The sequence below is a fragment of the Lepisosteus oculatus genome, chromosome 12, assembly GCF_040954835.1.
Source record: "Lepisosteus oculatus isolate fLepOcu1 chromosome 12, fLepOcu1.hap2, whole genome shotgun sequence".
NCBI lineage: Eukaryota > Metazoa > Chordata > Actinopteri > Semionotiformes > Lepisosteidae > Lepisosteus > Lepisosteus oculatus.
In genome coordinates this window covers 34,862,022-34,877,611 of record NC_090707.1, presented here as the reverse complement: position 1 = coordinate 34,877,611, position 15,590 = coordinate 34,862,022, and the positions used below count along the sequence as shown (strand labels likewise).

The window sequence follows — 15,590 nt, the reverse complement described above, 5'->3', positions numbered from 1 at the left end:
CAGGAGCTGCCTGTGAAACTTCAAGAAGAAGTTGTTAGGAGGAAAAATGCTGGAGAAGGTTATAAAAAGATTGGCAAAGCTTTGAAGCTTCCTAGGAGCACCATGAAGTCCATTGTAACAAAATGGAAAAAACATGGCACAACCCAGACACTACTAAGAGTATGACAACACTTACGCCAGGTTTCCTTTTCAATTGATCCTGCTTCACTAATGCACTATAGTGAAAAAAACCCTGAGCAAACCACTCACAACTGAGAGAAAACGGAGTGGGTTCTAACAGGTTCTTATTTAGAACCGATCTGGGATGACAAAGTTTAACAAGATATGTATATGTAACATGGTACGTTGCATATAAAAATGCAGTACAATTGTGGGAGTGCTTAACTGTACAACTCTAATTTTACAAAATGAGCTGAAGGATTGTATTTGCCCTGCTGAAGCAGGGAGGAAATCTGCTATGTTATCTCTTTGTTCTTCCTTCAAAGGAATCTCAATTTCCTGGAATCCTGTATAGCCTTGGACCTCTGACGTGCATGGCACAAAGCTCAGAACGAAAAAAAGTAAATATAATGCCTATGTACTAATTTAGTATGCTGTAAATAATTTTCTATTTCCCAGACACACACAGTATCTTCTTCAGGAGCCTTTCTTAAGCTTACCGTGCCCGAAGAACCACATACAAAAACACAGGGAAAAGGTCGTCCATGGACCACAGGAAGTCTTCTTTCAGCAGTGATAGGACTTCCTGTGTGATCTCCTCGAACGTTAGCTGAATAACGTGCAGTTTGTCTGAGGGGGTAAAAGTTGTGCTGGAAATGGAAGATAATAAGTGAATTACATTAGTTCTTGAACGATCGTAATTCATCTCAAAATCTGCTTTAATTTGCATAGACACGCAAGGTGTCACACAGAGGTGAAACATACAACCAGACAATCCCCACAAGATACAAGCACTCTAAATCTGAAAGTCTAATGAAGTCCTAAAATTATATAAACTCTAGTGCAAATATAATTTACATTATTTGCCTATATACTTATACACATAGCAAAATGAAGCAACACACTGATCACTGATTAGCTAAATTAATTTGTACTGTGAACTCAATGCATCCTTAACACGACTGAATCAAAAGGTTTGTAGTTATTTTGTACTAACAGTGCCAGCAAAGGTGCAGTTACTGCATGGTGAACCCACCTCGTTAATGTCTCCCTTGCCCAGAATAAATGTACTCTGGTCTTAGTTTGAATAAATTAGCTATGTACAGTAACTAAATTAAACTCTTCATAACGTTCAAAAATAATAATAAAAAATCTGTGTGCACCTTTCCTAAGAGAGGCGACTTAAAGCCAAGCTTGAATTTAAAGGACTGCTTGGTTTCGTTTCACAACAACTTCCTAAAGCTCCTAGATGTACAGTAACACTCTTGCTCACACAAGTTCAATTCAATTCAGTTTTATTTGTGGGCGCTTTTTTTTTTTTACAATGGACAAAGTCACAAAGCAGCTTTACAGATTTCCGGGCCTGAAAACCCCAGTGACCAAGCTTAAGGCGAAAGTGGCAAGGAACAACTCCCTCAGATTAAAGTAGGAAGAAACCTTGAGAGGAACCAAGGCTCAAAAGGGGAAGCCTATCCTCCTCTGGCCGGCACCGGGGTCATTAACAAGCGTGGTGTATAATTGTCTAGAACCAATCAATGAGAACTCCCAGCCTCTCTGACTGCCACTCTCCTGCACGTGGCAACTAATTCATGCTTTGGAATAATGGAATACTCTCCTTTGTACACAACAGGATCAGAGCATAGCCTAAAAGAAAAATCACAGTGTCTTAAAATAGAAGAAGCAGAATGGGGCCTTGATCATTGCAAACGATCTCGGCAAAGTAGCATTTCTCCATAGAACACTCTTAATAAGTGATCTGAACTCTGACAACAGTACAAAAAGAAATAGAAATATTTCGAAAAGCATTGACACAACCCCTTTAACTTTTCGATACATTCACGTTAAGGATGGTAAGGGCATTCCTTAAAAATAATGTAATTTATCACGAGCTGTCTGATCATGGATGACGAGAAATTCCACTGAGGCAAAAAGATTTTAGGAGTTATTTGTTTTCTTGAAAACATGGACCAATTATTTACATACATTACCTGATTTGTTGTAAACATTCCACAGCAGAAGCAAAGCAGGCATCCTTTGTGCTCGGCAGTATCTACAAAACCCGAGAGATGGCTTCAAATAACTGCATATAGCCTTAAGGTAACAGCAGTAGAATACAAGATATAAGACTGAGCAATGGCCTGATTCTTTTAAACATATCAGAGAAAGTTTGATTGATCATCTCATTTGTAACTTTTTGATGTCAAACCTGAACAAACAAAACAGCTTACAGAAGTAAAATATTTGCAAGTGTGTTTTTTGTAGTTTACAAGTATTTAAACAGCCCAGGACATGACAAAGAACAGAAGACACAACTGGGGAGTGATCTGCAACATTTCCCAAACGGATATATTGAAAACAGAACTTTCCTAGCTTTTAAAAGGAAGCAATTACATAAGTCTTCAGTATCATGTAAATACAAACCTGCAAAAGAATTTGATATGTTTATCTTCCCACATTGCATACTAATGGATGCGTCTGGGATGACATTTAAGGTCTAGCCTACATTACAATGCTGAAGACCGTAAGCATAATCTTGATTTTCGGGCACTGAAATTTACAAATGTACAAATTCCTTAAAGTTCCCTTGTAGCTGTGATGGTGCTAGACAGCACACTGGGAGCTCACTGACCCAGTGAGCCTTCCATTGGTGACGGCCATTTTGGCTCAAACACAATGATTTAGCACTGAGCCAAAATGGCAGCCAAAAACCTACCCACTGAGTCACTAGGGGATTGTTAAACCAAGCACAACTGGGTTGAAGTGTTCCAGGGCACAATTGTTCACTTGAAGTTTAAACAAACCTCACTTTAAAAAAAGAAATACTTCACTGATACTTCAATTACACTGGGGTCTATTTCCTAAACCTAATTTAGCAGGCACAAGGATTTAATGTCAGGTGTAAAACATTTCAATTACTAAAGAAAAATATGGAAAAGCTAAATAAAAACTAAAAACAAAAAAAACATGCTTTTTTAATGTTTACCAGGGAAAACTGAAATTGTAACCTGTATGTGAAGCCAAAGTAATCCCTTGGAAAAACATGACAACGTGCGCTAAAGGAATAAAGAGAGCTGTCAAGGACTGGCTTTCCTAAAAAGAAAGCTCCAAAGCATGAGATTCAAGGCCAAGAAGTGAGATTTGTTTTTTACACTCTTCAGCGATTACACATACTGCACAGTATTAGAACAAGTTAAAGGTTTATTCCCTGCTGAAAAGAGAAGAAAAGAAACAACGTTTCGGCTGTGGAGCCTTCTTCGAGTGTGAGAGGTGTCTCTTTTTCCCTTTTCAGCACAGAATAAACCTTTAACTTGTTCCTTTGCAGCCTACGTATGCTGACGCACCTCTCTACTTGAACTACTGTACAGCATTAGTTTTCTAATTTTGGAGGCAGTAAATTGTCTTATTCTGCATTGCATTCTCCACACTTGAATAATTTAAAGTTTTAAATACTTGCAGGTGCAGCTTCTGCTGAACAGCTTATTTGAGTAGTTTAACAGTATCTGTTTAAAATATTAAACTTTAAATATTGTCTGCACATTTAAGTTGCACATAGTTAAATCTGAGTTAATGCTGGGCATTACACAAGACATACTAAAATAAATCAGAAGTTTCAAATCCACCTTTTAAGACCTGGACATATAAAATTGAAAACAATTTTGAAATGAGCATTATGGAGTTTATGATAACTTCAGTGCTTCATTCTAGGTAAGTAAATAGCAAAATAAGAAAACTGGAATTACAGTATATGCTTGTACTAACGCAAAATAACCTACAGCACATTTCTCTTTTTTAGAAACAAACTTTGCTGTTGAATTAATACTGAATACCTACCTGTTTCTTTTCTCCCAAAACAGAAATAGAGACAGGCCAGAATTTCCTAAAGAAACACAGAATTATAATTATTTGACATTCCAGTCCTGTAGCCTTTATCCCATACTGTAGATTGTGTTTGCTAAATCCTTCACATTCCTAAGTGACTCACAGGGCTGGAGACAATGCCAATGTCTGAAAGTCTGAGCGTTTAAGAATACACCTAGACAGGTCACCAGAGCTTACAGGTTATCTCCAAAAGCCACTGCTGATACTCACTTGCAGTATAATAATAAAGTAATAACCAATGTGTGACACAGCAATAGATCCTGAAAGCCCAAAGCACTATTCCACCTATACAACAGAATGATTCTTTAACATTAATAAATGATAATTCTTTAAGCTTTTGTTTCACAAGAGCGGGTCTAGCTACAATATCTAAAGGCATAAAGTTAAAGTGTGTTTTGATGAGATGGGGTCATCAAGCAGTGTGGAATGTTGGTGAGCTGGAGTCACACTAGGCTGTCAAAGCAGGGTGTTGGCGGTTCTCACTGCTGCACTCCAAGGAAATTCAGGAGGGCGATGTCCGGCTGCTTGTTGAGGCGCAGCACGCACTCCCAGTAGACGTCCTCTTCGCGCTCGTTCTCCAGGGCGTACAGCGTGAACAGAGGCGGGTAGAGGCGGGGCAGAAGAACGGGCAGCAAGAGCCCCGAGCTGGACACCACACGCCTGCAAAACAGCACACAGTCAGGGGTGTAGCCTGTGGCCTGCTACATTATCGGGGTGAGCAAAAGCTTTGTGAAACCTTTGGCATGATCTGGATTCCTATAATAATCTGAACTTCCAGTAATTGCTCCTAAAAAGTCATCTGATCTTCAGATCTGTCATAATAATAAATAAACAGAATCCGAGAGATAAACAGAACCTGAGAGAAAGCCAATGGTTATTAAAAGTGGAGAATTAAACAATTACTCGCTGCTGTACCTCGTACTGTACCGAGATCACCGTATTTGCAAAAACTTGTGATGGTGGATTTGAATAACCCATGAAGTTGTAGCTATCTATGCGGATTTGGTTTTACTGGATATTACAGGCACCATCCTTCAGATGAAACATAAAACCGCGGTCCTGATTCTCTGTGGTCATTAAAAATCCCAGGGTGTTCCTCGAAAAGCGTAGGGGTGTAACCCTGGTGTCCTGGCCAAATTTCCCATTGGCCCTTACCAATCATGGCCTCCTAATAATCCCCATCTATGAATTGGCTTCATCACTCTGTTCTCCTCCCCACTGAGAGCTGGTGTGTGGTGAGTGTACTGGCGCACTATGGCTGCCGTTGCATCATCCAGGTGGATGCTGCACATTGGTGGTGGTGGAGGGGAGTCCCCATTACCTGTAAAGCGCTTTGAGTGGAGTGTCCAGAAAAGCGCTACATAAGTGTAAGCAATTATTATAATTATTATTACAGGAATTATCAGAGGTGTGAAGACTTGTGTTTTCTGGAATTAAATTCATGTCAAATAGAACTCTGCTCTGTGCAAAGCTATTAAGATTATAGTAAAACATTTTAAGGTCTTTTAATATGTGGAGGGCTCTATACAGTATACTGTATGTATTCTACAAAGAACATCACATTCACCGTATTTTCTTGCAGCTATAAATGCAGATCTGGATATTATTTACAGGAATGATCAGAGGTGTGAATACATACTTTGCGCTGTGCAACATTATTAAGATTATAGTATAACATTTTAAGATCTTTTTAATGTGGAAGGATCTATATATGCAATCTACAAGGAACATCTTTTAGGACTGTGTTTCTTTGAAGAGCATAGTTGCTATGAAACAGGAAGTAAAGGGAATTAGCTCTTGCTATTTCGCAAGAGTGTGGGTGAGGGAACTGTCTAAAGATACTTCTAAGTCTACCATTTGCTTCTATAAAGTAACAATAGACAGATGTTTCCCTCTTATTAGGGCTCCCCAGACTGACATGATGCATAACATTTTGCACTATATCTGTATGAGCCCCCAGATTAATTCAAACCATTATCTAAGGCAGGAGTTTGTATATTCTCCCTTTGTTGCTCTGGTTTCTTCCCACAGTCCACAAACCAACTGGCTGGTTAATTGGGTCCTGGGAAAACTGCCCCTGGTATGAGAGTGTGTATACTGGTGTATGTGTCTGTGTGGGCCCTACGGTCCGAGTCTATCCCAGCAAGCAATGGGCGCAAGGCAGGACACACCCCTGCCCTGCCTGTCTAGGGTGTTACATCTGCTGTATGCTGGGATAGTCTCTGGTTCCCCTATGATCCTGTATTGGATAAAATGGATGGAGGGATATTACTTAAGGTAAAAAAAAAGACATATTAAAACAACTTTTTAAGGGACACTGCTGACTCATCACATTGATGCAAATGTCCCAACATGCTAAGACTCTCTCAGTCCAATCCATCAGTTTAAAGCCCTAAGCTGTTTGTATCTGTCTGTGTGCTTGGCTTTCCCACACATCTGTATTAGAGATTTACCAAAGGTCACATGAAACTGGAAGGACATCAGCTCCCTGACGGGGAAATTTATTTGAGGAATCCTGACAAAGCAGACACATAAAAGGTTTGCACTCTGTGAACTCCCAATAGATAAAACAGCAATTTACAGCAAACAAGGAATATTTCAGCAAACCTAGCCCTAGAGGAATAAAAGAAAAAAAATCAGTAGAGGAAATAGCTCATTTTTAGATGCTGGTGTTCTTTCCCAGTGCACAGGGTATGCCTCAGAGACTAGTCTTTTACAAAAATCATTTCTGTTTGAAAGCTCTTGCTTGGTTTTAGTATGCAGAATAATTTCCTTGCCACAAGCTATTTTTTTAACAAGCAGAGAATCTAATCCTGATTTTTGTGCTGTGGGGGGAAAAAAAAAGTTCGGAGCAATCAACAGGAATTCCCAAGTGCACAATATAGACTCTGTTCCACGAGTTTCCATTTTTGATGCTTTTGAAATGCAGAACATTTTAATACACTCCGTAACATGATATACAATTTCCCACAATTACCTTCAAACCTAATGCTTTGGTTAAATTATTTTTTAAATCCATATTTTGTTGTGCTGGCAGCCCATGGTAGACATAATCATGAATTCATTTCTATAAAAACTACCCAATGAAGAATCAAGACAACAGTAACATATTTGGAAATAGGCAGAATAGTGGTAAAGATGGTTAGCATTACGTCCTCAGTAATGGGCTTGTGTTCTTGACAGGAAGACCTTCTGTGTGGAGTCTGAATGATCAGGTGTGTCCCACCCACTGAAGGCTGGCTATGGTCACTTTTATAGATGTCTCTAAATGCACAGGGCCCCCCAGATTTAATTTTACCCCAATGAAACGGGAACAAAAATCATCATATGATAGAATGAATTAAGAATTGGGTAATGCATATTATATAAACAATTCTAAAATTGTCATACATTGTACACGACAAAGTGTATTTTTGTGTGCACCATCCACCTGTGCAGAGTGTAGTCCCTTATGCATCTGGGAAAAACTCTAGTTGTAGCGATCCTTACTAGCAGCAAGATACTTTCTGTTAACCAACTTATTTCGACGTAACTAATAAATCCTTTTTTCGGAATCAGAATTGTAAAATTGCTTGATAAGAAATGCAAAATAAAACTGGACTAAAACACTCAAGTGGGCACAGGACAGACCAAGATCTACCAGTGTTCATCAGAGAGAGTAGTGAAGGAATTGTAATTGTGCTGTGTCCCATTACAGACATACTGTGTAACTTAAAAACTTCCCGAAGTCAGTGTGCTGTTTAGATACTTCCACTCCGATAACAGAAACATAGAATTCCCATTTCTGTGTATGTAAAGGGGACTTCATGAAAACTGCACTCTTACCCAGGCTGTGGGGACTCGGACTTGTCCAGGTTTTCCTCCTCATTCTGCATTTTCAGGACTTGTGATTCAGTCCTGGGTGCAGGGATCACACCACCTTCTTCTGGAAGATCAGGGAAAAGGAACCTAAAACCATAAATACGTCTTCTCACTGTGCGGCACAAACCAGCATGTCATTAGAGCATGTCAATCATCATAGCCTAGAATGACATAACAGAGTCAACTGTGAACATGACCTGGGAAAGGAACATATTTTCTACCTTGACAGCGTTTCTCTTGCCGTGCATTAAAAACAGGATGAAATAACTTCAGCTTCACTGCGTTTTCTTGCATGAACAACCTCGGTGATGTGAACGACGTTTTTAGCTACCCCCAATGTTTTCATTTCCCTACTGTACACTGTCATTCAGAGGAGGCTCTTAACACTGCAAGGCTGTCTGGCTCTTGAGCTATAAAGCACTTGAGTGGGAAAAAAATGTATATATTTCACTAACTGAACAAGTTTAAAACTCTTCCCAGGTCTTAAGCAGTTCAGAGTTTAAGCGACTGAAAAAACAGCTGAACGGGTACCTGAATTTTTGAGCTGGCCCCCTTTTATGTATTAAGGGGCATTAACAGTTTTGATTGTAATCCATAAATTCGGGTCCTTTATTAAAAGGCATAAAAACCAAAATGAAAGCTTGAGATGCGTTTTCTAAACCAAAAATCCAAACGAAAAGGTAGGAGTGGCAATTACTTTAGAAACATGGGATTTATTTTAGGATGCTCTCTTTCTGCCTTCCTTCCCCTTTCTTTAACAAGACTACTGCCTAGAAAATGCCACTTTCCTGATGGAACCAGCCAAGCCTGCCCACAGTAACTGCCTGCCGTTGCGTCTGCTGACCTGACCAGCTGGAAGATGCGCTTCAGGTAGGACTTGATCTCGTTGACGGCCTGCTGCAGGAGACGCCGGTTGGCTCCCACTCCTACATACGTCATCCTGTACACAGCGACCAGAGTCTCCAGCAGCCTGCCCAGTGGGTGGAGAGGGGTGTCGCAGGCCTGTGGGGGAACATGCAAGGTTAAACCACTGCATAATGAAGAGCCAGCTGGACACCTTTGAAGAAAGATATACGATGTGAAGAAGGGGTTAACTGATTCCTTTCTGCAAAAGGACTTCTTGTGACACAAGACATTCCAGGCTTTGGGTTATGGCAGGGGATAAGATAGGATAAGGTCACTTTATTAGCCATATACAATTTCTTACATTAGGAATTCCTCTTTTCGCATACACAGACAGGGAGAGAAGCTTGGGGTCAGAGCACAGGGTCAGCCATTGTACGGCGCCCCTGGAGCAGTTGGGGTTAAGGGCCTTGCTCAGGGGCCCAAAGGAGTAGGATTCCTCTGCCAGTTGCGGGATTTGAACCGGCAACTTTCTAGCCACAGGCGCAGATCCTTAGCCACAGAGCCACCGCTCCGTCCCATAAATCTCCCATGGCACGGTACCTTGATTAAATATCTCCGGATATTCTCGTATTTCTCCAGAGTGACCGGCCCTATGTGCTGTGGAATGACTTCCAGGCTCTCCAGGGTTTTGTTGTGGGAACGACTAATCAATTCAGGGCTATGGAAACAGCAGAGAACAAAATAAGCCATAGACCGCTGTGGAGAAAAAAAAAAAGTACAAAATGGAGCACACCAACATGAGAGTTCCGATTCCAAAAGTACTTTTAAGTCATAATTAAGTGCTTACCTTATGGCATAGAGCTCCAAATTCTTTCACAGGCAATTAAAATATTACCTTGCATTTCTATTGCTCTTTTCATCCCTATGGATCCCAAAAGTCTTAACATATTGTATGTAGGAGGTGCATACTTTTTATATGTTTTTTTTATAGGTGCATATGTTTTATGTGAAATCAGAAAATCAGGTGAAGAAAATTATTCACCAACTGAATTAACAGGGAAAGTTAAGGAAGACAGTTTGTCCAAGTCCAAAGTTGAATTTAGCCAGGACACTGGCATAAAGCAGTACTATTTCGATGGATTGCAAATAGAAAAAAAGAAATCCAGTCCAAATGGTGACATCTTTTCCAACCAGACTATACTGCACAAGCAATTCTGCAATTTCATGCAAATGTTGTGACAGAACATCCATTTTTTGCTGTGAAGTCTGAAATTATCAGTGATGGGATTTAGAATTCTGTCCTACTGGTTACATTGAGCCCTTAATAAACAGACAATCATTCCGAATTGTGAAACATTAGGTGGGTGTGTTCTTTACCATCTTCTTTGTTGCTGCTTTTACCCTGATCTAACCCTGGTATTTCCACTGTTACACATTTTGGAGACTTAAAAATGTAGCGAAAAGGTTTTAAAGAACTTTCCCCTGATTAGCTAACAATATGGTTTCAACCTTCCCTTTGTGGAGAATAATATTTACAATTCAACATTTTGACATTTAACATCAAAATGTTAAAAAAAGTCATTTTGTCAAAGAAAGTGTGCATAAACGCTCACACAATTACATTTCTCAAAGCCTCTAAACTCAAAAAAGGCAACAAAACAGAAAAAAAAGTATTAATTTTTTTTCGAAATACTATGAATGATATTCTAAGCATCTCGCTAAATAAATTTAGTTTATTTGCTGAAAAACGTTTGTATGTCACTAATTAAGATCACCATGTCGGCTAAAGCAATTAGTACCAATAAAAAACATTGCCTCTTAATTACAATCTCTTTTAGTTTTAATTGCCTTAGTGTCCCTGAAATTGTTTTGAAACGGTGATGATGAAACGGTGAAAAAAAAGTATTAATTTTTTTTCGAAATACTATGAATGATATTCTAAGCATCTCGCTAAATAAATTTAGTTTATTTGCTGAAAAACGTTTGTATGTCACTACTTAAGATCACCATGTCGGGTAAGCAATTGCCTTAGTGTCCCTGAAATTGTTTTGAAACGGTGATGACGCTAGCTGGAGAGCAGATAACTACCAAATATATTAAAATGCTGAGGACATATTCACAACAATTCATTGCATCAATTTACATCCAGTTTTATCTAACAGTAAAACAAAACTGGGCTAAAGGTGGAGGGATAAAAGAATCTTGCAAGATGATAATTTAAGAGCTACTCTGGGAAGAGTAAAGATTTCCTTTTAATTTTGTAGAATCAGAACTCTGCAGCAATATTAGCATGGAAGAAAACACATTCTATGGTTCCATTATGAAAGCGAGTCTAGCAGGTTTTGCATAGCCTAGGTAATAAAAGCACCAATAGAGAAGAAAAAGTATTCAGTGACGAGGTTGATGGAAGAGCTCTCCTTTAAATCCATGCATGCAGTGGGTCTACAGCAGGAAACGGTCTGTGAAGACGACTTTTTCTGAGATAATGTGTATCCCGTGCCCTTGCCTTATTCCAGAAACCTTATTGGTTGGGATTGTCCCCTTGTGACATGGACTGCATTACTGTGCATCTGGTCTGGGCTTAGATATAAAGACATAAAAGACATACTACCTTTTTATGTACTGCTGCTGTGCAGGGATACTTGCACTTTTTTAAATTATGAAGCCATTTCTACTACATTGTACGTTTTCGAAAAAAGAAACTCCTACTGGTGGTTTCTAATTACGTATTATGACATATCCTAGTCTATCTAATAAATATGTAAGCGAGTCTATGACTACTGCTAATTGGGGTCTGCATTATCCTTTAAATTAAACAATTGCTTATTCTAATCTGCCTTAAAGAACTCCCAAAATGTATGTGACAATTAACAAATTCATTATTTAATTAACTGCAATTGAAAATTGCATTATGGGAGGCCCAAGCCTTGGACATTTATCTATACTAAAACTATGGATCTTCAAATGTCTTTTGCACCGTGATTTAACGGGGACAGAAGTTAATAAACCTCTTTAATATTTATTATTATTAATAATAAATAATCTTAATTGCTTCAACATGAATCAGCAGATGCTATGTGTTAATTCAATTCTAAAATAGACATCTGTAACACATGAACATTTATCATACCAACTGTTTTTTTACTTAAGCTAATTATTAGCTGAATTACTTTGCTAATTATGATGAAGATGAAACTGATCATAATTCAGAACAATAATTGAGACTCATTTCTCCATCCTCGGTAGCAATAATCTCATTGAGAAATAAATAGTTTAATCATTTTAATCTCCGTTTTAAAACAAAAGGGGCCCCATAAATACCGCAAGATGACTGACCTGCCATCTACTTCTAACCCCAGACAATTTAATCGAAGAAATTATACAAAACCTTACTGAAAAAAAGACACAAGAGAAATGCCATTTTCTATACACAGCTTATGTGACATAAACAAAAGGTGCAAAGGCTGTTGTAGCAGCCTTCCTCTACACATAATGTTAATTTCACTGTCACTGTGGTACAATATGAAAAAACAAACTGGTAATCGAAGATACTGAAATTTGTATACCCTCCTTATAACAGAGCTGAAGTGGCAAAAAAAGACAGACGTGTGTAAGTTCTAGACATCAAGAGGAGGAGGCCCTGGGAGGGACGGGCCTGTTGTGTCCATACCTGTCCCTGTGCTGTCTTCTGCTGGTCGTCAGGGCGACGGCTATGTTTTCCCAGGCTCTCCAGTTCTCCCCCTGCCCGGGGCTGTCGCAGCCCAGGTGGCTCCAGCACTCCTCAAACACGGCCTTCCACTTCTCTTCTGGGGGCACTGCCAGGCTACCCAGCTTCCTGAAAAAGGCAATGGGATCCAGATGGGCACGTGTGGCACCAGTGACACGCTGCGATTCCGAGAGGAATCTGTAAATGCGGAACCCGATTGCAGGCAGGCCTTTCAGAAAGACAGAGGAACACATTGTACACTAGAGGCACAACAAAAAAACAGCTCTACCATAAAGCCCACATAAGAAATGGTTATAAAATACTTAATAATAATAGGTGATAAAGACTAATTAATGGAAGAGAAATTTCATTTGAATCCTTCCTTGCAGCTTAATCTGCTCATCTTGTCTTTAGACTTGTCACTTACACCTGTGTTTTTTTTAATTGGTGTTTAAAAAGCCCCATGACCACAGTACCATATTAATAGCAAGGAGTGTTTATACTGTAGTTTATTTGCCACGGTTGTGTGATTTTTCTGCTCTTGAATTCTATATCGAAATACGCTATTGATATCAAAATGAAGGGTGTGGCCCTGTACTGCTGCTTCTGGGATTCGATCACAGTCATTTGTGGTCTCAGAGCAGACACATCTCTTCTGCCCAGGCTGACAACAGATACTATTAAAAATGTATAATGCATTAGTAAGGCCTCATTTAGAAAATCAGATACAATCCTGGCCTCATATTATAGAGAAGATATGACTGCTCTGGAATCAGTCCAGAGAAGAACATCCTGATGCTTCATCCTGTTCAGGGGATTCAAGGAATATCCTACTCTTTTGAATCAAGAAGGCTATGAAAAGACCCGATACAAACAATTAAAATGCTCAAATGCTTTGACTTTGACGTTAAGCCTGTGGATTTTTAGTCTGCAGTATATAACATTTTCATACTATACAGCACACTAACGTACACTGGGTCCTCTATTTTGAACACACGTACAACAGCCCATAGAAATAAACGCCGCCTTTGAGAGATTTGAATTTACAGACAAGTATCATAAAGTCTGATGCATGAAGTCAAATCAACAATTCAAGGTTTTTCTGCTTTTTTAGAGCTTAAAATGCTAGGTATTAAATATGCAAATATCTGTTGTAATGGTGTTAATATTTACATTTTTAACATTAACATTTAAAAATGTTAAATATTTAAGTTTGCCAAGACAGCAGCTAGAATGAGAGAAACAAGAAAAGAACCACAATGATTCTTTTATTCTTACTGCAGCACAATTAAAATATTTTTGATGCCTGGAAAGTCAACGATGAAGTCAAGGTGTAAGAAAAAGATTGCACTCTCACTTTTTTTTTATACTGATGTAGACTTTATCCTTGAATTTCACTTCTGACCATTAGCATTTCCCAAGACATACTCACAGAACCCTGGTCTTTTCCTTTTCCTTGTCATTGTCGTACATGTTTGGCTTGAAGTACGTTCCCACTACCTTCAGGCCACTGCCCCACTCTCCACTGAAGGTGCCTTCAAAGTAATCTCCGTTTGGCATTGTCAGTGTGCCCTGAGAAACACAAAGTGCTAAATTGTAAGAACTGTTACAAATGAGAGGAGGCCTTTCAACCCAATTAGTCCTTTGGTAGTATGTAGTTAATCAATCCAAGGATCACATCCATTTTCTCAAAATAGACTGAAGTATTGGCTTCAACCACATGGCTGGGTAATACTGTGCATAAAAATGTGGGCAACATCAATTTCAGCACATATGCTCACCACACATCAGCTATCAGTGGGGAGGAGGACATAGTGATGAAACCAATTCATTGATGGGGATTTTTAGGAGGCCATGATTGGAAAAGGTCAGGACACTGGGGTAAACACCCCTACTCTTTTTGAGAAACACCCTGGGATTTTTAATGCCACGGGAAAATCAGGACCTCGGTTTAATGTCTCATCTGAGATGGGATGGCACCCCATCATCCTATACTGGGGTGTTAACAACCTCCCAGACTGCAGGGTGAGCTCTGATACTGGTACCGTTAACACCTCTTCCAGCAGCAGCTTTAGCTTTCCCAGGAGGTCTCCCATCCAGGTACTGGCCAGGCTCACACCTGCTGAGCTCCAGTGGGTTGCCAGTTGTGACTCGCATTGTAAAAAAGTCACTAACTACTTCAGTGTATATGAAGTCATTTGAGGATTACCTTTCCATTGAGAGTCCAGTCTTCTAAAAACTCCCCCTCATATGTGGTGTCATCTTCTGACAGGAGAATTCCTGTGCCCTATTTCCATCGTGTAGAAATAATAAAAACAACAACGTGGTCATGCGAGATACCAGACTTGATATGCAGGGCAGTGGCAAGTTAAGCAATACGGCTAAAATGAGGCTAAAAACCCAAGAATGACATTCCTTGAAACAATATATGATCCATCTATCCATCTGACTTCCAATCCACTTATCCAGGGTTGCAGGGAAACCCAGGCAGCAAGGGGCACAAGGCGAGATACACCTATGGTGGGACGCCAGTTCATCACAGGGCACCACAGACACAAATACACATTCATACCAGGGCCAATTTTCCCAGAAGCCAATTAACATACCAGTTTGTCTTTAGACTATGGGAGGAAACTGGAACACCCGGAGGAGACCCACATGAACATGGGGAAAACAAACTCCATGCAGATACCATCTTAGGTCAGGAACTGAATCCAGGACCCTAGCACTGAGGGGCAGCAATGCTAATCACTGTGTCACCTTGCCACCCAAGATATACGATAATCCTTGAAATCTGGCATTAAGTAAAGATTTACATGAATGGCTTGACCTAGAACCTTGACTGACTGTGGACACACTGTAAGACGAGCAGAACTCTCATTATCATGTAGAAGGAAATCACCATCATTTTGTTGCTGTTGAAGGCTCCTTCGTAATACAGTCCGAACTGGGTAACAATGACTCCATTGCCCTGGCGTTGGTCATCCTGCCACATACCCATGTATTTCTCACCCCTGGAAAAAAAAACGAAAGTTCAGCAGTGCGTGAACCCTCCCATTGGATATAGCAAAATTTATCATTTAAAAATAATCGTAAATCTGTTGCTGCCTTATGCTGACATAACATGATTCCACTTTTT

At 39.6% G+C, this 15,590-nt stretch overlaps 1 protein-coding gene across 6 annotated transcripts in view; it reads right to left on the bottom strand.

Moving 5' to 3' along the window:
• The window catches only part of als2b (alsin Rho guanine nucleotide exchange factor ALS2 b), a 58,835-nt gene that overhangs the window by 6,907 nt on the left and 36,338 nt on the right, over positions 1-15,590 (bottom strand). For all 6 annotated transcript variants that reach the window (XM_015359364.2, XM_015359368.2, XM_069196325.1 and 3 more), the window contains 11 exons: positions 15,354-15,465; positions 14,661-14,738; positions 13,884-14,023; positions 12,416-12,580; positions 9,346-9,463; positions 8,744-8,901; positions 7,864-7,986; positions 4,522-4,698; positions 3,991-4,036; positions 2,148-2,209; positions 660-809 (listed from right to left, as the gene is read on the bottom strand). In XM_015359364.2, the coding sequence (XP_015214850.2) occupies positions 660-809; positions 2,148-2,209; positions 3,991-4,036; positions 4,522-4,698; positions 7,864-7,986; positions 8,744-8,901; positions 9,346-9,463; positions 12,416-12,580; positions 13,884-14,023; positions 14,661-14,738; positions 15,354-15,465 (1,329 nt within the window). The remainder of the gene's footprint in view (positions 1-659; positions 810-2,147; positions 2,210-3,990; positions 4,037-4,521; positions 4,699-7,863; positions 7,987-8,743; positions 8,902-9,345; positions 9,464-12,415; positions 12,581-13,883; positions 14,024-14,660; positions 14,739-15,353; positions 15,466-15,590) is intronic.